This window comes from Capra hircus, chromosome 10 (assembly GCF_001704415.2).
Source record: "Capra hircus breed San Clemente chromosome 10, ASM170441v1, whole genome shotgun sequence".
Taxonomy (NCBI): Eukaryota; Metazoa; Chordata; class Mammalia; order Artiodactyla; family Bovidae; genus Capra; species Capra hircus.
In genome coordinates, this window is record NC_030817.1 from 79,824,284 (window position 1) to 79,846,417 (window position 22,134).

Genomic DNA, 22,134 nt, shown 5'->3' on the forward strand with positions numbered 1-22,134 from the left:
TCACCACTCCCCATATACCCTGTAAAAAGTCAACCATCATAACTGATACTTCTGATTCTTCATTGCTCCACGCTAAGGTCTAAAGCTCTTTAAAGGTTGCCAAGCATGAGAAATGTATCTCTAATTCAGCTTTTTCTGTTGACTCTGCATTTGCCCCTTCCTCCCTTCTCTCACTACATTTGGTAACAATCCCAAGTCCTAAGAGCCATGCCCTTCAAACTAGTATCCCTTAAAAGCATGATGGGAGTAAGCAACAGAAATAATCTTCTCAGCTTTAGAGTTAGAAACTTTTGATCACTTAGGATTTAAGCCAAGGCCAGTGCTATATACAGACCTCCTAACTCAAGGCTTATTATAATAACCCCAATGGTTTGTATGTAAGGAAGAAAGGGAAAAGAGAAACATTTTAGGCAGTGACAACCCTCAGCTGTCAATGGAGAGCTCATTCTTTTAATCCAAACAATGAGGCTGGTTATTGAGTGGGAAGAACTCCGTTTGTTTGGCTAGAAAGCCAGGCAGGAACTGTGAAAATTTAGTGGCTGTTCCTGGGGGGGTTAAGTCAGTCCTTCTGGGCATCACAGATCATGGGCTGGGAATTATGAAATGTAGACAACTCAGTCACATTTGTCTCAGAAGGATACACACTCCCAAGTCAGGGGTATGCAGAAGAGTCAAAGACTCAAGATTTAAGAGAAGAAGAATCCAAGGAAAGAAATTCCTGTGCCCTGGTTCTGGAAACCCTCTTTTACGTGGGTTTCACCCTTACACGTAAGAAGATGATGGAGTGGACTGGAGTAGGGGAGTGGAAGAGAGGAAGAGGTCCAGACTTGACATTATCAGAGAAAGAAGTTAGCAAGTCAGTGATCATCCCAGCAATTCCAGGAACTAGTGCTGAAGAATGTGGACCTACCACGTCATCCTCAATCTTTAGTGGAAACTCCCTCCCCCTTTCCATGGCTCAGTAACATTAGCAGGACTGACCAGATATACAATTACCCAATAGCTAAGGAAGCTGGGATTTCTTTGGAAGGAGTGATGCTAAAGCTGAAACTCCAGTACTTTGGCCACCTCATGCGAAGAGTTGACTCATTGAAAAAGACTTTGATGCTGGGAGGGATTGGGGGCAGGAGGAGAAGGGGACAACAGAGGATGAGATGGCTGGATGGCATCACTGACTCAATGGATGTGAGTCTGAGTGAACTCCAGGAGGCCTGGCGTGCTGCAATTCATGGGGTTGCAAAGAGTCGGACACGACTGAGCAACTGAACTGAAGCGAACTGAACTGAAGGAAGATGGAGGAAGTTAAGACTCCTCTTTTGCACAGATCTCTTCCAAAGCACTGGAAGAGTCTCAGCAATGTGTTAATATGTTTTTGTAGAATTAAAAAAAAAAATTCAAACTGCAGTTGGTCAAGATCGATGTCTCTTTCTGACTTCCCCTCTATCACCCTTCTCTTTTTGTCCAATGGCAATGAAGAGGCCATGGGCATTTTGGGATTGACTAATGAAGTTGAGTTGGGAATACATTTAGTTTGGGTTTAGGAGTTACACATCTGTGGTTTGCAGTTACTTCTTTGAACAGTTAATAGTATTTATGATGTTATGGGCTGAACTGTGTCCCCCTAAAATTCCTGTTAAAGTCCTAACTCCCAGTACCTCAGAATGTAGCCATATTTGGAAATAAGGTCTATTCAGAGGTAATTAAAATAAAGTCTTTAGGGTAAGTCAATTCAGTATAACTGCTGTCCTTATAATAAGACGGAATTTGGACGCAGACATGCAGGTAGGACAGACCATATGAAGACATAGGGAGAAGATGGCTAGCCACAAGCCAAGAGAGAGGAACCTCAGAATGGAATCAACCCTGCCAATGTCTGGATCTCAGGCTTCCAGCCTCAAAACCGTGAGAAAATTTCCATATTATAAGCGACCCAGTCTAAGTATTTTGTTATGGCAGCTCTAACAAACCAATATACAGCTTCCAGGAATACTACTAATGTCAACAATTCAGAGTTATGTTATTCATTATTACAAAATTTGAAAATGCTCCAAAATCTTACACCACATATACTAAAGAAATTTGGTAGGGTTTTCCCAAATTTGACAAAAATCCTACCCTCCAATTATGTGAACATAATTGTTCACTGACAAGGTGTGAAGGTGAAATTCTTTTTAATTATCAAAAAAAAATTTTTTTTAAGTGATCATGGTGATGGAATTACCTCTTTATGGAAAAATTATATGTAATCATATTAAAAGATTGATATCAAAGAGTGTGCAGCCAAAAACAAAATTGTAGGGAAAAATATTTAGGTTTGCCACATGGGTAGCTTTTAGATTTTGTTTTTCTTGATTTTGTGATCTTTATCAGCTTTTTAAAAATTATAATTTTTATATTTTTCCTCATCCTGAAATATATTCACTCTTGTGCCTTATGTATTTTGTTTTTCTTGAAAAAAAAAAGAGTCCATAAGTTGTGTGCTTCAGACAACCAAAAACTTGGATCTGTCCCTGGGAATGAAATGGATATGGTGAGTTTCTGCCCCATTTAGGGAAACCCTGCTCTAGTGTTCTATGCTCTGTCCTGAGAAACACTGGAGGGGAGGGCTGACCGATCACAGCTGCCAAGTATGGAAGACTTAGGATAGCAAAAGCTGCAATAAAGGAGTTTGCAGAAGCAAGATTTCAGACAAACCTATTACCACACTAAGAGGTGACAGGTCTAGAAAGACATTAGGGCCATGGAGCAACCCTAGGCTATAAACCATGGCGGGAACCCCTGGAAAGCCCTCAATTACCTCTCCTTGGGTGTCTGCTCCTCATGCCGATTCTACCCTTCAGCATGTCTGGTTTCAGTTACAACGTGTACTAAAGAGTGGGTACTCTGCAGTGACATCACAACTTGGCCATTATGATGTAATGACATGGCATCTGATTATTCTAGGGCTAGGGCTTCCCTATAAGGAATGTCCTTTCATTACTTTGAGGGTAATTGGACTCTTTCATCATTCAGGTGATGTGGGAGTCAATACTGTTTTAGAACTGACTTTTTCAAGGTTACTTCCCTTTAATATCTATTTCTGTGTCTTCATTTTGTAATAGACAAAGGTTCTTGCTTTTCCTATCATGCTTCTTGTTGTTTTAGGGTTACCCTTGACAAAGGGGCTTTGATCTTCCCTCTACTGCCTAAGGAGCAGAATGCAATTTAGATGATCCCTTAAGAAGAGCACCCCACCAAAGGGGAAACCTTTTACCTGAGCTATTCCCTTTAATGCAGCAGCAACTGGTTCCAGGTACAGGGTAGAGGGGAGCTAAGCCCCAGGCCTGGTAACTTTCTCTACCACTGCCCAAAGTGGTAGTGTCATACAATAGGGGTGTCTCATAACAGGGCTGCCCAACTCCTCCATTATCTCCTTCCCATCTCAAGGAATGAGATGGCCAAGCAATGAGGGGTGAGAGGGAGGAAGAAATCTTGCCTCTGGGTCTCTTGCCACCCTCAGCCCCCCCAAAATAATACTTCTCCACATCTTATACTTTCTTTTCAAATTTCAACTTTATTTCAAATATGAGGTCTTTTATCCAAAAGGGAGGGCAGCTGCATGAGTAAGCTCAAATGAGGCACAATACCAGCAGGTATGGGGTCCAGAGTACCGAGCTGCACTGTGAAGGAGGTCGGGAGGCTCAGGGAGGGTCTGGTGAGAACAGTGGTTTGGGGGGATTCACAGAACACACTTTTATTTCCTCTCTAGGTTAGCTATTCAATGGGTAGATTATCTGGTTGTTTCTTTGTTTTAGCAACTTCACTGTTCTTCAGCAACATCACTGAAACAAGTGCCAAGGCTAATGACACACTAGTCCCTTTTGTTTCTCTTTCTGCCTGAATGCAGTAGGGAATGGAAACTAGAAGCAGAAAATGGAACACTTCTGATGTATCCCTTGCCAAGACAAATCATGGGTCTGTTCCCGTGGAGAGAGGACTCTTTGGTAGCCTGGGAATAGAATGTGGACAGGAGGCTTGGGTTTAAGTCCCATCTGCAGTTGTACCAACAAATTCTCTGACCCTGCTGGGGTCCCTTCTCATCTCTGGACCTGTGGCCTCATCTCTAGAGGAATCTAGACCCAATGATCTCTAAAGACAAGCCTTTTCAGGTCTCTGAATTCTGTGATCTCTGGATTGCCAAGATCCAGAGCAGCTCCAGAGAAACACAGGAGTTAGAAGAAAGGAAATGTGGGATAAGATTGGAAAGCTGAGTTAGGGCTTATTAAGAAGAGAAATGATGAGCTACATTCATAAAGGAAACAAAGGAACAGGAAGAGTATGTAGGAAGGACATTTGAGGTCTGGATGAGAGGAAAGGGCAAGAGGGTTCCTGCTGTATTGCTTCAAGGACCCAGCCTGTGCCCATGGTACAGGTTTCTCATATGGTACTTCCCAGTCCATGGCTGACAAGTTATACCCTCAACTGCTCCTGTTTGTAGTCATCAGGCTTTACAGGAAAGTCCTGTGCCTAACACATGACACACCTCTAAAGATTCTGCCAAATTCCTAGTGTTTCTCATGTCAGATTTGACCTGCAGTTTACCACCTGCCCACCGCTACCCTGTGGCAACTCTGTATGGAAAAACCACAAGACTCATGTCTTGGCTCTATACAGCTGAGAATAGAGGAATGGGTGAGCAATGGTAATTCTTAGAGATAAAGCTCAAGAACAATGAATTCTCTTTGGTTCCCTGACCCCAAATCCATTTGCATTTATCCCCTTAGTATTACTCAGGCTCCAGGAGGACCGAGCATCCAGCACACCATCCAGCAATTAGCCTGTTCATGAACCCTTCCAGTGCAAATTTCAGGGAACTGGGCAATTCAAGGCTAGAGTCGGGTGGGGGTGGGGGGGGGTGGTAAGAAGGTGCACAGCACGTCAACAGGTGTGGACTACCTAGGGCCAGAAGAGAATCCCAGTGTATGGGAAGGCTGGCGTTCACATGGGTTCCTAAATTCTCTAGCAGGCAGGCGAAGTGGTTCCTTGCTGATCATAGGGTCACAGAAAGCAGCAGCAAGCTTCTGGAAGGAGCAGATGAAGCTTAAGACCTTCAGTGCTTTGCCTTTCCCAAGCCAGTTAGGGAGGCTGGGAAGGCAGAGCACAATTAGAAACTGGTCTTTTCCTAGTACAAGATATGTGGCAAGGGTTTCTGGTTTTTTTTTTTTTTTAATGGCAAGGTTTTCATTTTGTTTTTAAAGGAAAATATTATGACATCATGCTATGCACAGAGGCTCTGGAGATCTCCTGCGTTCACAACCCTAGCTCTGCCATTTACTAGTTGTGTGATCTTGAATAATTACTGAACTTTTCTGAACTGTTTTCTCTCTAAAACAGGAATAACATCACTCAATCCATAGGGTTGAGGATGATAATGCATGCAAAGCATCAGATTTTAGTGGATAAATAAGTAAATGTGGGCTCTTGAGATTGCTAAATACACGGTAACAGTCATGCATACACAATAAGCAACCCTCCCGCTCCATTATCCTCTCTTGGGATCTTCACTGGTGACTAAAAAGTGCATTGCTTGGTGGCTTCCAGTACACTTTCTCTCTTCACTCTGCTGGAACTCTGACCTGAAGGTGATCCACAAGATACAGGAAATTCTTTGTTTTCTTTATCAGATAAGGATGACATTTAAATGGGCATTTGAGTGACTTGGGGTTTCTCTTTTAACCTTTTTTTTTTTCTTTAAAGAATTAGGGTTTTGGAGAGGAGGGGCATGATAAACAAGCCCCATACTCTGATCTGAATGCATGTATGGGCACATGTGCGTCTACCTTCTCTCACTGAGTGGTAAAAGGGGAATCCAAAAATTTTTGAGAAATCAGTAACAGAAAGAAATGGGTTTGGGCAGCTGGTTACCTGGGAGCTCCATGTTCATCTGTAGCATCAGGAACTGCTTCTTCTCCCTTCAGAAGACTGTCAAGAAGGAGCCTGAGAGGAAAGTGGACCAACCATGATCTTGGCGAAAAGGAAGCAGGTTCTCCACTCCTTCTGGAGGGAGAAGGAATAGCAGAGATCAACAAGGATGAAGAGGGAGGCAGATGGAACTAGAGGAAATGAAGGTAAATACCCTACATGCTACAAGAAAATGAAAATGGTAAGAGGGGTAGAAGGAAAGAGAGGAGCTTAGAAACAGGGTGAAAGGAGCGAAAAAACAAACACCCAGCAGAGGTTAACCAGGAGACATAAGGCATGAATGTAAATGGGTAGGAGAGTCCAGCTTTCCCATTCACTTGCTCAGGGTATGGAAGAGACTGCTATCTTCTGGCACCATTTAATTTTCAAGCTGCTCTGTTTCTTTATTTGAAATGTTTTCCATTTCTCATACCAATAATCCTTTAACCTCAAGAAAGTCCCCAGCACTGTTTCATCTTAGGGGCTCCCAAGCATCATTTTCCCCGATAGAGGCACCTCCCCCAAGCTGTCTCATAGCACCCAGGCTGGAAGTCTGGGGGGCAAAAGCAAAAAGCAAGGGGCCAGAGGATGAGCTGTGGTTTGAAAGAGGCCCTGGAATACTTTGAGACTGCAGGCTGGTTATGGGATGTTTCCTGGGCTCTGGAACATGTGTCAAAAACTGGAGGACCATTCTCAGGCCCAACCAGGTGCTTGGGGTGCTGTGTGTTCTGAACTGTAAGCACTCCAACTGCAGGCTGGAGAATGTGGCTTCTAATCCACACTCTGCCCCTCACAGATCATACAATGTTAGAGCAAGAAGGGGCCTAAGAGATCAACTAATCCAAATGTAGTTTCTCAAGGAGGAAACTGGGGCCCAGAGAGGTGAAGTAACTTGCCCAAAGTTATCCAGGTAGTCAGTGATTTCCTTTTCTTCTCAGGCAGAAAGAGTCCTGTGTTTCGCTTGTCCCTTGACAAATACAGTCCATAAAGTGCTTAGAGGTCATTAGAAGGCACCCAGAACGGTAAGGCTGGCATTCTTCTGGAAGCCCCTGATTGCACTCACCCCTTAGGCACCACATTATTTAGCTAAAAGGCCTGGAGTTGGTTTTGCTTTCATTTTCATCCCCAGGGCTGCCGCTGGAGGAAGGAGCTCTGACTGTTACCTGCCATCACTCCCCAGCCAGTCAGCAGAGACTGAATCCAGGGATTGCAGGGGTGACAAGGGAATCCTGTCATTAATGCCGGGGGCTGGGGAGCAATGGCCAAATTCCTGGGACTTAAGCAAGGTAATTATGGCTGAGTTAAAGCTAGGACAACAGGGCTGTGGGACCTGGGGTGGCAAAGACCAGTAAGAGGGAGTGAACCAGCAATCTAAATGATTTCAACTGCGGTATGTCTCTAGTTCACATAAAATACCTCCTGAATACCAAACAGGTGTCCTCAACCTTTGACTACATAGGCCTGACCCACCTACTCACTTTCTCCCAGTACCCACTCACGGAAGAGAACGTCACCACCGTCCTTTTGCTTATTTTCTAATATTCCAGCACCCCTTCCGTCTCCCTTTTCTATGATGTGGGTTCATCCACTCACATCCACCCCAGTCTCCTCGGCTTTCTTTAAGTCCACGCACTCCCTACACCCCTTTGGCTTCTCCCATTCTCCTCGCCCCCCATCACTTGACTCCTTAGGACAGCTCCTCGCCAATCTCGGTTTCTCCCATTCCTCCCAGGCAAATGTTTGGGATCTCCCAACCCTCCTGGTGCCTTTGATTTTTTTCCGCCGTCGGCAGCCTGCGTCTCAGATAAAGTGGATCCAGCCCAGGGGCTCCGGGTTTCCGCCACTGCCCGGGTGCTCCGGCCCACGCAGAGCATAGTCACGGCCGCCGTTGTTGTCCCAGAACTCGCGGCCCGTCACGCGGTAGCGCAGGGCGAAGAGCAGGGAACCTCCAATGGGTGGCGCCGGTAGGCGGAAGGAGAAGCGGTCGGCGCGCGGAGGGGGCGGGGCCGGGCCGGCATAAGCGGCGGGCGCCTCCCGTTGGCTCCGCCAGCCGTCTGCAGTCCAGCGCACGCTTACGCGCTTCTCGTAGGCCAGGTCCAGCACGCGCGCGCTCCCGGCCACGCCCAGCGGGCCCGCCTCGACGCGTTCCAGGCAGATGCGCTGGGCCTGCAAGCGGGCGGCGAAGCCGGGTTCGCTGGCCGGCTCCAGGGCGGCGCGCGCCTCCTGTAGGGAAAGGAGGAGCTGGGAAGAGGGAGCCGGGGGAAGGAGAGGGGCGGGGGAAGAATGGGGGCGGGGTCAGGGCGAGGCACTGGACCAATCGGAGGCCGACCCTGGCGTCGGGGTAGTCGGGGGTAGCTGGGAGAGTGGTCTAGGGAACTCGCCAAAGGGAACCCCAAAGTGGGTGAGCCAGAGCAAGCCCAGGGTTGGGGATGGAGATGGGTGCTTCTAGGTAAATCCACTCCCACACGTCCGCCGAGGCCAAGCTGAGGAAGTCCTGGGGAAGCGGAGTGCCTCTGCCGCCTACCTGGAGGCCTCGGGCGCGGGGCTGGCACGGCGCGAAGTGGCGGAGGGCGTCCCTCTGCAGCTGGACCTGCACGTGGCGGGGCACCCGGGGCAGCTCTCCTGGGCGGAAGCGGCGCACGGCTGCCAGCTCCAGCCCCAGCGCGTCAGCGAAACGCACTCTCTTACGGGTATCGGGACTGTGGTTGCGGAGCGCCCGAGTCCCGCCGCCTCCGGCGGGCGCAGAACGAGCCCGGCGCTCCCGACTCGGACCTGGAGCTCGAGATCGGGCCCCGAGACGCGTCCCTCCCCCACTTGGTTCCTCCTCTGGCTCCTCCTCGAGGCTGGGCCGCTGGCTCAGGTAGTAGGCGCGCTCTGTCAGCGAGGCGATGAAGCTCAGGTTGCGGGGGATGTCGGTGCGGGAGTGCCGCTCGCGAGACATGGCAACCCCCGCCCAGGCGGGACCCTCTGGCGGCGCCGACGAGCTGCCCTCCTTTCCTAGCTCGCACCCGGCTGGTGTTCGCACAGAAGCTTCAGCCACCCCTCGCAGTTGTGTGCTCTCCTTGCTGTCACCTCCAGAATCCTCCACCTTCTGCAGCTCTGCCTCGTCTCCAAGTGACTGCCTTTCCTCCCACTGGCCACCTTCTCCCAGGGTCTTTGACCATCACCTCCTGCAGGCTGTCTCCTCTGAGCCTGCGCTTAGCCGCACTCACCCTCCGGTCCCGCGGCCCTCGCGGGGCCTGGCCCCCGCCCACAGCCCTGTGACAAGTGACTCTCCATCTATCATTGATGCTACTGCACCAGGAGGCGGGCACTCCACTCTATCGGTCCAGAGTGGGACCACTGTTCCTTTTTTTTCTTTTGAAAGGCCTCAGCCTTTCAGGCACCGGAAGAGTTAACGCAAGGAGTAGAGAGCAACCTTTTCTTTTAGAGGAAGGTTCAAACCGCCCAGCCTCTAACTTTCTCTTCTGGGCTCAGTGTTTTCTTGCCTAAACCCTAGGCTCCAGGTTTGGGAGGATGGTAGTGGTGGGTGCAAATACGTGGAAGTCACAAAAGCTAGGTAGAGCCTCAAATAGAAATTGAGATGTGGCGCTCAAATAGGTGGGTGGCCCTTTGGAAAGAGTTCTGAGCTGAGAGTTGTGGAAAGACCTAGTTTCTGGTCTAACCTCTGGTGCTATTTAGCTGTGTGACTTTGAGCAAGGCACAACTTCTCTGGACCTCAGTTTTCTTATCTGTAAGAAAAAGTGGATTAAAATTCTGATCTCTAACCCGACTGTAAGCTCTTTGAGCAGCAGAGGCTGTGTCTGATTCATGGTGAGTTTCATCGCATAGTAGGCCCTCAAATTATTGAATGAATCATCACATATCTTTCTTGGAATTGGGACTGTGGAGTTGTAGTTCCAGTGAGAGCTCCAAGAAGAGCACAGAGCTGCTTTTTACCCCCCCCCTTTTTTTTTCTGTATTTGTGGAAAAAAGTGAAGTTTTGTTTAGTCTTTTTCTAACTCCCTACTGATCTTACGTAGCACTTGCAACGTGCTAGATAGCATTGTTTTACAAACACTAACTCATATAGTACATTCATCATAGGAGAGGGAGTATTATGCCTAATTTATGGATGAGAAAATTGAAGGAGTGGGTAGGTCTCTTGCCCAAGGTCACATAAATTATTATTTGGGGAGCTGGAATTAGAATCTCAGCAGTTCCGTTCTAGAGTCTACTATTTTATACACTTAATTATATTAAGTGGATTAAAACATTTCATGGTAATAATTAACTTTCTCCGAGCACTGAAATATGGAATGTTAGAGTAGAAATGGAATCTCTAAAGCAACAAGGGTGTAAAATCACAAGTGACTAAGTTGGAAATAAACAGTGAGACATATACTGTTTATTTTACAATTTATTCCTGTTGGCATTTTAACTCCAGTATTAAGCATAGCAATGCTCTTTAACCAGGACTCATTTTTAAAGTGATACTGAGTTTTATTTTCTTATTTTACACATACATATGTAATCCACGGAAAACACATTCTTTTCATATTTTAGGGTATGAAATAATGCTACAGTAATTTGTGTTATAGTCAAGCAGTTTAAAACTGTCTTCCTTGCTCTGGTACCATATGTCATTGACGGAACAGGTAAGGTTCCGTGTCAGCGTACATGGCCCAAGGTTTTCTGGGAAGAGCTCTGTTGTCTGAGCTGCCATTCCTTGGCTCTGTGGTGTTGGTCTGAGAAGATCCTTGAGGCACACAGCCTTGGACCTGGTGTAATTTGTGTTGGTCCAACAGTATTTGTTTCTTAAGTAGCCACTGCAGTGATCTTCAAACATCTGACTGGGCCTGCTCAATAACTGGCCAGAGGCATCGAGTGATTTCTTCAGTCAACATTTACTGAAGGTCTATTAGGCCATTAGGATATAAAAGTGAGTACAATTCAGTGCTTGCTCTCACCGAGCTTATAAATGAATGGGCAGGCAGAGAGAAATCTATTTGGATCCTGAGACTTAAATGTGTTTTTATTTCAAGTAAACATCTTAGAAGAAATCAAGACTGCAAATGAAGGACTAGATTATTCTCTAAAAAGGTGTCAACCTTGCTGATAGCATCTGGAATGACTATCCCAAGAGCAAAGAAGAAATGCAGATGGTTGAAAGGATACAGTCATAAAGGAGTGAAATAGATGTTAGGTTCAGAATATTGGGGAGAACTGAGTTTGAGTTTGTAAATGGTGTGGATTCAGCTTGGCCTCATAAACGGCATAACAACATTGATTACTGGAAGCAAAGAGGGACCTTGAAGCAGTATAATGTTAAAGTTAAGACAAACTTTCAAACCACAGTTAGGTTGAGGCCTATCTTCTCAGTATGTGGCTTTGGGAAAATTACTTAACATCTCCAAGCCTCACTTCGCTCATCCATAGAATGAGAATAACACAACATAAGAAAGATTGATGTGAGAATAAAATATTAAGCATATAAAGAGAGCATTTAATACCTAATAAGTCTTCAAAATGTGTTAGTTGTTACCATCGTTACAAAAAAGACTTCTTCTTTAGTTTGGGGCAGATGGGAATACCAAGGCTTGGACTGGAGGTAGAGGCAAAGGAACCAGCAGGGAAGGGTTACCTCTTTTGGTCTGGTTGGAGAGTCCTCCAAATGGAGCTGTACTAAGTGCCAGCTGCGAGAGCCAGTGGGCCCCAGCCAGAATGCCTGAGGGTGCCCTCGTGTGGATCGGCTGTGGCCAGGTGGCTTCACACCCTGTGTAAACATACTGCCTGGTATAAATAATAGACATTCACGTATGTGTGTACATATATGTAATCTGAAAGGATAACGTCAGCCTTGACATTGGTAACTTGCAGGAGGGAAGTAGGATTTTGGGAGCGGCAGAGGGACTGAGGACTGGTGTTTTTTTCTCTACACTTCTATATTATTTGGCTTTTTCATAATGAGAGTAAGTTCATGCACTGGGTAGAAAGAATTAAAAAGAAAACCAATCTGATTATTTAAAAAGGAAGAAAGAAGATGAAAAGTTACCTGCAGAAACTGCTTGCCTATCCTAGTCTTGGCTCCTCGGTGCTTGGCTAAAGCTCCAGCTCACACAGAGGCCACTGGGTTAAAGGTCCTGGAGAGAAGAGGAAGTGTCTGCTGTCTGTGTCACGTCTGCCAGTCCCACGGGGTAAGGCACCTGGCAGATAGTTCCCACCAGTATGGGAACTGTTCCTCTTTTCTGGGCACCCATTCCAGGGCTGGAAGAGTTCAACAAGTGCATGGAACATCAGAGACCTGGAAATGCTGAGTTTGCTCCAAGGTTTCAGGAGGCCCAGCCGGCTTCTCTCCACAGGCTCCAGGGTCAGAAGCCCTGCCTGGCCCTCGATGCCCTCCTGGCCCTGTTCTTCCTGGCCTCCAGCGGCCCTCTCCCTTCCTGAGCTGTGGCTCTTCCCAAGCCTGCGTCCCAGCCCCGCCCCTCTCTCTGGACGCATCTCTGGGCCCCATCATCACCCGGCGCCGGGCCCTCCCTCCCGCCCCCCCTTTCTCCTCCCTCCTTCCTTCCCTCCCTTCCTCCCTCTCTCCCTCCCTCCCAGCTCCTGCACCAGGAAACAGCCGGATCCCGGCAGCGGCCTGACCCGTGAGATCCCTAACCTGGCAGGCAGGCGGGGTTGGAGCCCGGCTGAGGGTGGGGGTGAGGGAGGAGCTGGGCCTCTGGGCTGCACTGAGGGGAGCCGGGAGCAGAGATGGTGTCGGCAGGAAGCCCTTGGCCCTGGGTTTCCCGGGAGGACAGTCATTAAACATGGATTCGGCCACACAGCTGGTAGAGCGTTGGGGGCAGGGGCCTGGTCCCGGGAGCTGCAACCCCAGCCCTTCTCAGCCCAGACCCTGATTCCTAGTCTTCCCCACCTAGCTCTGATCTCCCCTCCCCTTCCCAGGGCTCCAGGCTGGGCAGGAGGATGAAAGGCCCCAGCTGGGGGCTCCTTGCCACCAGTGCTGGGTCCTAAGAGCTGCCATCCAGGCTGGGTGAGTGTCCCCTTCCTTCTCTGTCCCAGGCAATCCTTTGGTTCTCCTCCTTTCCCTTCGGCCCATCTCCTCCCCCATCTTGTGCCTCTGCCAGCATCTTTGCATCTTGCCCCTGGGGAGGCCCCAAGCCCCTTCCTCTAGCCAAAAAGGTGTGTACTGGAGGGGGAGGGGTTGTAGGGGTGTCATAGAGCTGTTGTTGTTTTGTTGTGGAAAGAATCTAAAATATTTTAGATGAAATTTACTTGTTTTATATTGAATTTGGCATATTACAAATTTAAGGGCCTGCCCCTCTAGCCGTGGGGCCCCTCGCCATGGCTTAATTTTCTTGCTCTTGCCCCTTCCTGGCCAGAGGTCTCTGAGATTTCCCCTTAACTCCCTGCCTGTCTCATGGGCTGGCCAAACCTGAAATACCTCCCTCTGGGCCTCTCACCATATATTCATGCCAGTTTTTTATGTTTGACTCCAACAGCCGCCCGGATGGCGACCCCAGCCTCAGCCCCAGACACACGGGCTCTAGTGGCAGACTTTGTGGGCTATAAGCTGAGGCAGAAGGGGTATGTTTGTGGAGCTGGCCCCGGGGAGGGCCCAGCAGCTGACCCGCTACACCAAGCCATGCGGGCAGCTGGAGATGAGTTTGAGACCCGCTTCCGGCGCACCTTCTCCGATCTGGCAGCTCAGCTGCATGTGACCCCGGGTTCGGCCCAGCAGCGCTTCACCCAGGTCTCTGATGAACTCTTCCAAGGGGGCCCCAACTGGGGTCGCCTTGTGGCCTTCTTTGTCTTTGGAGCCGCACTGTGTGCTGAGAGTGTCAACAAGGAGATGGAGCCACTTGTGGGACAAGTGCAGGAGTGGATGGTGGCCTACCTGGAGACGCGGCTGGCTGACTGGATCCACAGCAGTGGGGGCTGGGTAAGAAGCTTCTCGATTGCTGCTCTGCACATCCCTCTGAAAAGTTGGTCTCAAGGAGGAAGATGGGGGGCTCTGGCTGGAGCTGGGGGGCGGTTTCGCTGGGAATGAGGTGTGGGGGCCGAGTGTGTCTGTTTGGGTGGAATCAGGTGCCCTCACTATGGGCACCTCTGAACTCTGCACTCCAGGGCTGCCATGCAGTCATCATTCAGTGGGCTCATGGTCCAAAGCAGAGGACAGAACACGCAGTAGCCAGGTAGTGCCTGCACAGAAATGGCATCCAACCATCACAAATTTTTTACACCTGAGTGCATGGCATGGGCCGGGTCAGGGATCAGGGATGGGTGGGCCAGACAAGCCTTGACAAAGGATGCCAGTTCTGAGCAGAATTTTTGGCCAGGGAAATTTCAGATGGGATGCACCTGAGGTAGAGAAGGGCAAATGAGCCAGGTGCTCATGGGGGATCCGAGGGGCTGGGGGTGGGGTGGTGCTTGCAGTGGACGGAACTGGAGCTCTTCCTCTCCTCTTTTCTCCACTCTTCCCTCTCCTGATCTCCCTTTCTCCTTCTTTCTCTCCTGCTTCCCTTCTCTCCCACAGGCGGAGTTCACAGCTCTATACGGGGACGGGGCCCTGGAGGAGGCGCGGCGTCTGCGGGAGGGGAACTGGGCCTCAGTGAGGACAGTGCTGACGGGGGCTGTGGCACTGGGGGCCCTGGTAACCGTAGGGGCCTTTTTCGCTAGCAAGTGAGAAAGTCCAGGGCCAGGTGGGGTGAGGTGTGGCTGGGGGGCAGGAGAGCAAGAGCAGAGTGGAGGAGTGCCCTTGGAAGAAGTGGGGGAAAGAATGGGCATGGAACAGGAATTGGAAGGGGAAAGGTGGTGTGTGAGGGAGCTGAGTGTGCCAAGCAGGCCGTTGAAAGAGTGAGCTGGAGACATTGTGGAATGTATTTGGAAAGTCAGGAGATGGAGTCATTCCAGGGCTAGGGGGATGTGGGAAGGATCATGCCTGTAGGCATAGGCACACAAAACTCTGCCTGGAGCTTGATTTGCTGCCCTGAGGGAGGTGGACTTGCAGAGGGGGTTGGCATCTCCGTTCAATGAGTGGGATTTGGGGCAAATACAGAAGGCACATCCCTTTGGAATGGGAGCTTGGGGTTCTCATGGGCTAGGAAAAGGTGTTATGACTGAGGGCTGCTGAGACATGAGTGTGCATGCTGGGCTGCTTGTCTAATCTGGTGTCGGTGAGATTCCTTGAAGAGAAAACATTCACTCCCTCTTGCAGTGGTGAGAACAAGGGCAGCTCTCTGTCCCTCCTCCCAACCTTCCCCTCCCTCTCCCCCTTGTCTTGCTGCCTCAAGGCTGAGGGAGAAACACTGTATCCAGGCTGAGGGCTCTGGCCGTTTTTTTGCAGAAAGTTGTCAGCAGGGCTTTGGAGAGAAGAGCAGTTCTATAGCTGACCTTGTTCGTTCATCATCCCCCTTCCTTGTGCATCACACACTTGCTGCTGCCTCCTGGGCTCTGACAGAAACGCAGGGCTGTGAAGCCTGCGGTGGATGGGGGCTTTGGGAGCTGGAGCTGCCCCTGCCCTCCTCTCCCACTGGGGCGCCTTGGTGCCTAAAGGGTTCCCTATCTCTGGGACCTTCTGTATCCAAACTTAAAGTCTAAATTGGGGCTTTTAACTCATTTTCATTTTGAGTGTGTGGACGTAAATGCAGACCTGGAATACAGTCTGGTCCTGCACTGTGTCTCGGAAAGACTGTGGATGCCTTGAGAGGAACATTCCAGCTCTGAACACCATGCGTGTGAGGGTGATGTGTAAACTCTGTGACTGGCCTGGTCCATGTGGTGGGCATTGGTGCTGCTTCATTAAAGGCCAGGTGTCTGGGTTCCAGAGTACCCCCATGACGTAGAAGCATTGATATCTTCTTGGAAGCCACACTGTTTGCATGGGTGTTACTTGTCTGTACCTCAGAGTCTGAGGATGTTAACTTTAGAGCGCACAGTCCTCTAGAACAGATTCAGATGACAGCTTTTTCTTTTGAGAAAGACATGATTGATTTCACTCCAGATGCATGTCCTGAGCCAGACCTCACTGCTGCACTTTCCAAGGTGCTAAAATTGCTGCTTTCCAATGCTGACTTCTTCTGACACAGTGCTCTAGAACCCTGCCCTTGATCCTGAGCACTGACCTGCTTAGCTAGACCATGGTTGACTCTTGGAGATTTTCACTGGTCCTAGAATGTGGCGACATAGTTGTACTCACGAAAAGGTGGGACCAAAATTGGCCTCAGGTGTTTAGCTCAGACTTTTGCTTTTGAGGAGGGCTGCACTTTTTAATGATATTTATAGGGGAGGTGGTGGACTGCATGGGCCACTTGGTCTGTTGTGAGTATGCTGGTACCAGGCACTCAGAGCTGGTCTGTAGCAGGCAGTTTTGGGTTGTGTGTGTGTGGGTCTCTGACTTGCTCAGGACAAACTAGGCCATTGGTTTTCCACCTGCTTGGCAGGACCCTGAAGTTTCCTAGGGGTTGCCTCAGAAGTCCTTGGGGGAGACGAAGCTGGGGTGCTGAGCAGGCTAGGCGACTTGCCCTCAAACAGAACAGCTCCCCTGTAGCTGTCTTACATATCGGGGTTCAGGGTAAGATTTTATTTGCATTAAGGGGTTTGCTGCTGAAAAAAGAAAGCTGGAAAACCACTGACTAGACCATCCAAATTGGAGCCTGTGTTCCCCCAGGTTTGGGGCAGACTTCCCCCTGCTCTCTACCACAGAACGTCTAGCCCTCGTAGTTTTCCTGGAGCCTGTAGCAAACAGGGGAGGCAGGGACCATGGTCAGTTACTAAAAAGCCCTGCTCAGAGGCCTTCACACCTGGGTGGAAGGAGAGGCTGTTTTCTGAAAGGGAAAAGGGCATGGGCTGGATTTCCAGAGGTATAGCTTGGATGGGACCACAGAGGGCAGTTTTGACATGTCCTGCCCTTCTTAGCCTGAGAGGGAATGGAAACCCCAGAGACTCTTCTGTCAGGGAAAACTAGAGACTCTCTTTTAGAGCCATATAGTTCCTTGGGATTAGCTCTTGGCCAAGATGGCTGAGTATGGCTCCCAATTTTTAAATCCGTTTCATTTTTTAAAAAATAAGGGAAATAAATCTTATTGCCATTTTTCAGAGATTAAATAGGTGGAGAGGGTGTTTCTTGCTCTCCAGAGCCCAAAGGGACAAATATGGATTTTGCTTAGGCCAAGGAAGGAGCAGAAGTAGGGCAACTAGGTCCTGCACTTATTAACCCCACTCCCCACTTATCCGGGGGCATACACTATTTTACTTTTTTAAAATCATAAAGCGGCGGGAGAACAGATTTGGTTAGTTTAGAAGAGAAGAAAAGCTCTATAAATATAAATATATATTCCTGTATTTTTATTTAATAATTTATAAATACCAAGTTCATTTGACTTTTATTTTTGTGTAATATGTAATGGTCGTATTAAAAAAATAAATAAAGCCCAGAAGTTTAATGAGAAGGACTGAGCAGGGTTTGTGACTTCTATACTGTATAGCCTGCGGTCAGGACATTTCTTGATCTAATCATTTCATCATGACCTTGTTAAGGCCAAGAATTAGATTAATAGGGATTTGGGAAAATATTGAGATTAAAAAAAAAAAGAAAAAGAAATTCCCTGGCAGTCCAGTGGTTAGTACTCCATACTTTCACTGCCTAAGTGCCTGAATTTGATCCCAGGACAGGAAACTCAGATCCTGAAAGCCGGGCCAAAAAAAAAATCAGAGTTGTTCCTCCACCCCCCTATCTCGGCCAACTGCCAAAGGCAAGAACTGCATCTGTGCCAACCCAATCCTTGAGAGGGTGCGTGTGTACGGTGCTTTGGGATAGCCACAACAAAACCCAAAACGAAACAAAGAAAACCTATCAAAAATCTTTATGATGGAATCAAGTCCCCAGTTGTGGTTTAGCCCCTGATCAGAAGTGTATGATGATGAACATTTCTCAATATCCTGCTACCTACTTCAGACTTAAGTCTGGCAAAAATGGAGCCCTTGTTTACTTTCCTGGTCCCCTTAGACATTTGGTTTCAGCCATTTTAATGTGAACTGCTAAACTGGATGGGATCTATAGAATTGTTTAGCCCATCCGTCGGTACTTCTAGTCTAGGACCATATCAAAGTCATGTCTGACAAGAATAATATCTTAATTTGAAATTACAAGTGGGAGTTTCTAGTCTTTCTATAATCCAATGCAATAACATGGTATTTAGTTTATGTGTTAAATTGCAGTGAGAAAGACACTGCTTAGAGGAATGCGCTGTTGCATTTCTATTCTCTCTGTATAGAAAAATCTACAGGACAAGCCATTAAAATCAGAAAGTGGCTTAGCGAGCATGGCTTTTGGGAAAAGGGAGTTAGATGGTCTTAACAGTTCCTATCACCAGGCTATATTAGCTAGTGTATTTATTCCTACTTTGGTTTGATTGGTTTATAATTTGCCTAATTCTAAAAAGCATTTGTAATATCTTACTATAATACAACAGACAAAACAATAGGAAAATATAGATTTTTAAAGTAAGGGTAAAGGGAAAATTGAAATATTATAATGAAATGACAGCAAAAGGAAAATTAACACAGAAAAGCATTCTATAAGCAGTATTGCCAGATACTAAAGGTAGGCTATGAATTCAACTCTGAGCTTCTTGGCAGCTAAGGTAAATTGGGGAACAATGAGATTCACATCCCTTTAGGATTTATAAAACTTTTCAGTTCCTCAAGGTAGCAAACTTTTGTGGCTCTTCTGAGAAGACAGTGCCATTAGTGGACATCACCATCTAAAACACCTAATAGCAATACGATATTGAGTTTTACACTACCGTTGCCTGCAGAAACACCAAAGGAGGATTCAGTAGGTCCTAAGCTTGTTTTATCAGAATCACCACAATTTAGCCCAAATATGCTCTCTGATGCCACAGTTTAAAATAGGGCTCAATTTCAGACTATATAAATGGACAGATGAATGGTTTATTCTTCACACAGTTCTCTGTGAATGTTACTTCTCCAAATGCCACTTCTGATGAAAATTGGGCAACATTTAGTTATACTTTCTAACAAATGGATGGATTATAGATATTGTTTTTAGTTGAGAACAGATCCTTTGAAAACTTTAAAAGCTGTCTTAAATGTGGATACAGTTGAGATATAAATAAAATAACAATATTTTTATTTTTTAACAGTATTTTTTAAATCAACCAAAAAAGATAATATAATAAAATATGATACAGTTTTTTATTAATCCAATCATTCATTCAGCAAACACTCAAGCATCCTCTGTGTGCCGAGGACAGTTTTTTTTTTTTTTTTTTTTTCGAGGACAGTTTTAGGCACTGAGCTAGGGAAGTGAACAAACTGGCACAAATTTCTGCCTTCATGTTACTTGTATCCTAGCAATAGAAACAAAGCTAAATAACTATCTACCTACATAAATAAATTTCACAGCATTAATTAATATAACATTTCATGTTAGGGGCAAATGCTATGGAGAAAAAATAATTCATTAGGGTAGGATTGGGAAGATGGATAGGTTTCAATGATAAATAGAGTGGTCAGAAAAGTCCTCATTCCTAAGGTAACTTCTGAATGAAGTCATGAAAAATGAAATTGGAAAAATATTTTTATTGACATGGAAGAATGTTTCTATATCTTATTAGGTAATAAAAGAAAATAGAGTAGAAAACAATATATACAGTATGATTCCATTTTGCAAAAAAAAAATGTATACACACACATACATATATATACCTCTATATGTATTTGTGTATTGAAAGTTTGAGGAAGAGCATATGCCAAAATATCAGTGATTATCTCTGGATGGTGGATTTTATGGGTAATTTTATTTTTTTTGCTATCAGTATTTTTGGAAATTTTGATGAACACATTTCATAAGGTACAGCATATTAAAACAAGATTTTTCAGGGCACAAAGTTTTCTAAAAGTTAACCTAGCAGAATGGAGATTAAGCAGCCCAACAGAGGCTCCTTCTCACTAATGGCAACCCCACTTCCCCTCAAGGTTGGACCTAGGGAGTTAAGGTAGGCCAGGGCAGACTCTGCATTAGAAAATAATTGGAATGGACTCAAAAACAGAGGTAAGTAAACACTCAAGGCTCCAAGGTTCTGTGTCAACACGGTCCAATAGAAATAGAATGCAAGCCACATAGGTATTTTACATTTTTTAGTAGCCTCATTAAAAAAAGCTAAAAGAAACAGGTAAAATTAATTTTAACAGTATTTTTTACACCCAGTATATAAAGATTACAATAATCTTGATCTGTAATTAATGTTGAACAATTATTAAGTCATTTTAGTCACTTTTTCATCCTGAGTCTTTGAAATTCAGTGTATATCTGGCAGTTGCAGTACATCTCAATTCAGACCATTTCACATTTTAAGTGCTCAGAGTAACCATGTGTGACTGGTGGCTACCATATTAAACAATGTACTTATAGATGAGAGGGAATTATTGCAGCAGTCAAGGTAAAATTTTCAAAGCAGGAGTTAAAAATAGGGATGAAACTATATTAGGAACCTAAGTATTTATATGTTTAGTGAGAAAACTTTTCCCTTCTGGACAGAACTGGACATGCCCTCATCCATTTTTTATGGATTTAATTCTCCTTTTCTCAACTAGACTGACCATTCACTTTCCTTAATGCATTTTTCCTCCTTCTAGGGTACAACATCACTGAGTTACAGTTCTGAAACTCCATGGCCGCCTATTGATAGGTTATTACTGAAGGAAAGGGGGCTTCTCTAGTAGCTCAGAAGGTAAAGAATCTGCCTGCAATGCAGGAGACCCTGGTTTGGTCCTGGGTCAGGAAGATCCCTTGGAGAAGGGAATGGCAACCCACTCCAATATTCTTGCCTAGAAAATTCCATGGACAGACCATGGGGCCGCAAAGAGTAGGACAGGATTGAGCAACTAACACTTTCACTTCCACTGAAGGAAAAGTATATTTATAATGGGTGAACCTTGTATCATTACATACCAATTTTTTTTTTTTACATACCAATTTTTAAAAAATTCATTCACAGAGGAAAACATCTTTTTGATGTTCTCTATGCATCAACAAATGCATGATATGATTATTACATATAAAGCAATTATCCTCCAATTAAATATATATTAAAAAGATTATTACAGAAGATCATCCATTCAGTTAGCACCTATTGAGCAAAGTGATAGCCAATGGCAATGCAAAGATAATTAAGAAGGTGCCCCTGCCTTCTACAGTTTACAGCCTAATAGGAAAGTATCTTACAAATCACCATTCAAATATCTTTAAAAATGTGTTTGTAAAAGTAAATGTTTATTGAGTAAGTTGGGAAGTTGAAGTGTTTTTTAAATTTTAAATAAAAATAATAATTGATATTGTGGAAAAATCATAGAACATGGGAAATTATAAAGAAAATCAATCATAATCCTACTATCCAGAGAGGATCACTATCAACATTTTGGTATATTTCTTTTCTGTTGTCTGTGCTTATATTTTATGATCATACTGTATATATAATTGTGTATACTGCCATTGTGCTTACCATTATATTGCGAGCATTTTCCTTGTCATTACACGTTTTGAAGACATAATGACTATATAAAATTACAATATATGCTTGTATAATTTTCCTGAAAAATGCCCACTTGGACAATCAAGTTTTTTATATATTTTTTCACTTTGATGAACATCATTATTCTCAAAATTTTATATAGGTTTTATATTATTTCTTTAGAACAGATTAGAAGAAACACAATTACTGGGTTAAAAATTTCAGTATTTAAAAAATATGTTGCATATTGCCATAGAAAAGATCATCTTGGTTCTTATTCATTTTTCCCCTCAATGCCCAAGTTGTTTTTTGTTTTTTTAAACTAGGTATACATAGCTTTAATCACATTTTTTTTAAAAATCACATTTTATATACAATTTTACATTCTACTTTTTGGCCTAACAAAAATTTTTGCAAGTTATCATAGTGTAAACCTTTTTTTAAAAAAACCAGTGCATAATCTTGTGATGTAATTATAGGTTGCCTAAACATTTGTCTATTGTTGGAATTTAGTCTTTTTCCAACTTCAGCATCGTACATAATGTTCTCTTTGTATATTAAAACAGACCTTAAAGTAATTTTTATCTGAGCTTTTAAATCTGGTTTTGAATTCCCTGCTCACTTCTAATTAGTTCCATGACTTGGACAAATTACTTCATTCTTTTCTCATCCCTAAAAA

At 45.5% G+C, this 22,134-nt stretch overlaps 2 protein-coding genes across 8 annotated transcripts; one reads left to right on the top strand and one right to left on the bottom strand.

The window, feature by feature from the left end:
* On the bottom strand, positions 3,534-12,028 carry PPP1R3E (protein phosphatase 1 regulatory subunit 3E). 3 transcript variants are annotated; one of them, XR_001918738.1, is made up of 3 exons: positions 8,465-11,960; positions 5,905-8,163; positions 3,534-5,615 (listed from the first exon to the last, which is right to left on the bottom strand). XR_001918738.1 is itself a non-coding variant. In XM_018054595.1 (3 exons), exons 2-3 carry the CDS (start codon positions 8,879-8,881, stop codon positions 7,741-7,743), a joined length of 840 nt encoding a protein of 279 aa, XP_017910084.1. In that variant the 5' UTR covers positions 8,882-11,695; positions 11,975-12,028; the 3' UTR covers positions 3,534-7,740. The 3 variants fall into 3 exon arrangements, 2 of the variants coding, with proteins under 2 accessions (XP_017910084.1, XP_017910083.1); XM_018054595.1 differs by adding an exon at positions 11,975-12,028 and having other exon boundaries at positions 3,534-8,163; positions 8,465-11,695; XM_018054594.1 differs by having other exon boundaries at positions 3,534-8,163.
* On the top strand, positions 12,078-17,377 carry LOC102172159 (bcl-2-like protein 2). Of its 5 annotated transcripts, none has more exons than XM_018054597.1 (4): positions 12,078-12,116; positions 12,865-12,952; positions 13,422-13,861; positions 14,456-17,376. In XM_018054597.1, the coding sequence occupies exons 3-4, from the start codon at positions 13,430-13,432 to the stop codon at positions 14,603-14,605; spliced, it is 582 nt and encodes a 193-aa protein (XP_017910086.1). In that variant the 5' UTR covers positions 12,078-12,116; positions 12,865-12,952; positions 13,422-13,429; the 3' UTR covers positions 14,606-17,376. The 5 variants fall into 5 exon arrangements, with proteins under 5 accessions (XP_017910086.1, XP_005685303.1, XP_013822328.1 ...); XM_005685246.3 differs by lacking the exon at positions 12,078-12,116 and adding an exon at positions 12,440-12,566 and having other exon boundaries at positions 14,456-17,377; XM_013966874.2 differs by lacking the exon at positions 12,078-12,116 and adding an exon at positions 12,482-12,587 and having other exon boundaries at positions 14,456-17,377.

What these genes read in the sequence shown, in the direction of transcription:
- LOC102172159 (XM_018054597.1), top strand. Translation starts at nt 13,430, where the DNA reads ATGGCGACCCCAGCCTCAGCCCCAGACACACGGGCTCTAGTGGCAGAC. An exon ending in TCCACAGCAGTGGGGGCTGG is followed by an intron (nt 13,862 to 14,455) that starts GTAAGAAGCTTC and finishes TCTCTCCCACAG; the next exon opens with GCGGAGTTCACAGCTCTATA.
- PPP1R3E (XM_018054595.1), bottom strand. Translation starts at nt 8,881, where the DNA reads ATGTCTCGCGAGCGGCACTCCCGCACCGACATCCCCCGCAACCTGAGC. An exon ending in CCCGCGCCCGAGGCCTCCAG is followed by an intron (nt 8,164 to 8,464) that starts GTAGGCGGCAGA and finishes CTTTCCCTACAG; the next exon opens with GAGGCGCGCGCCGCCCTGGA.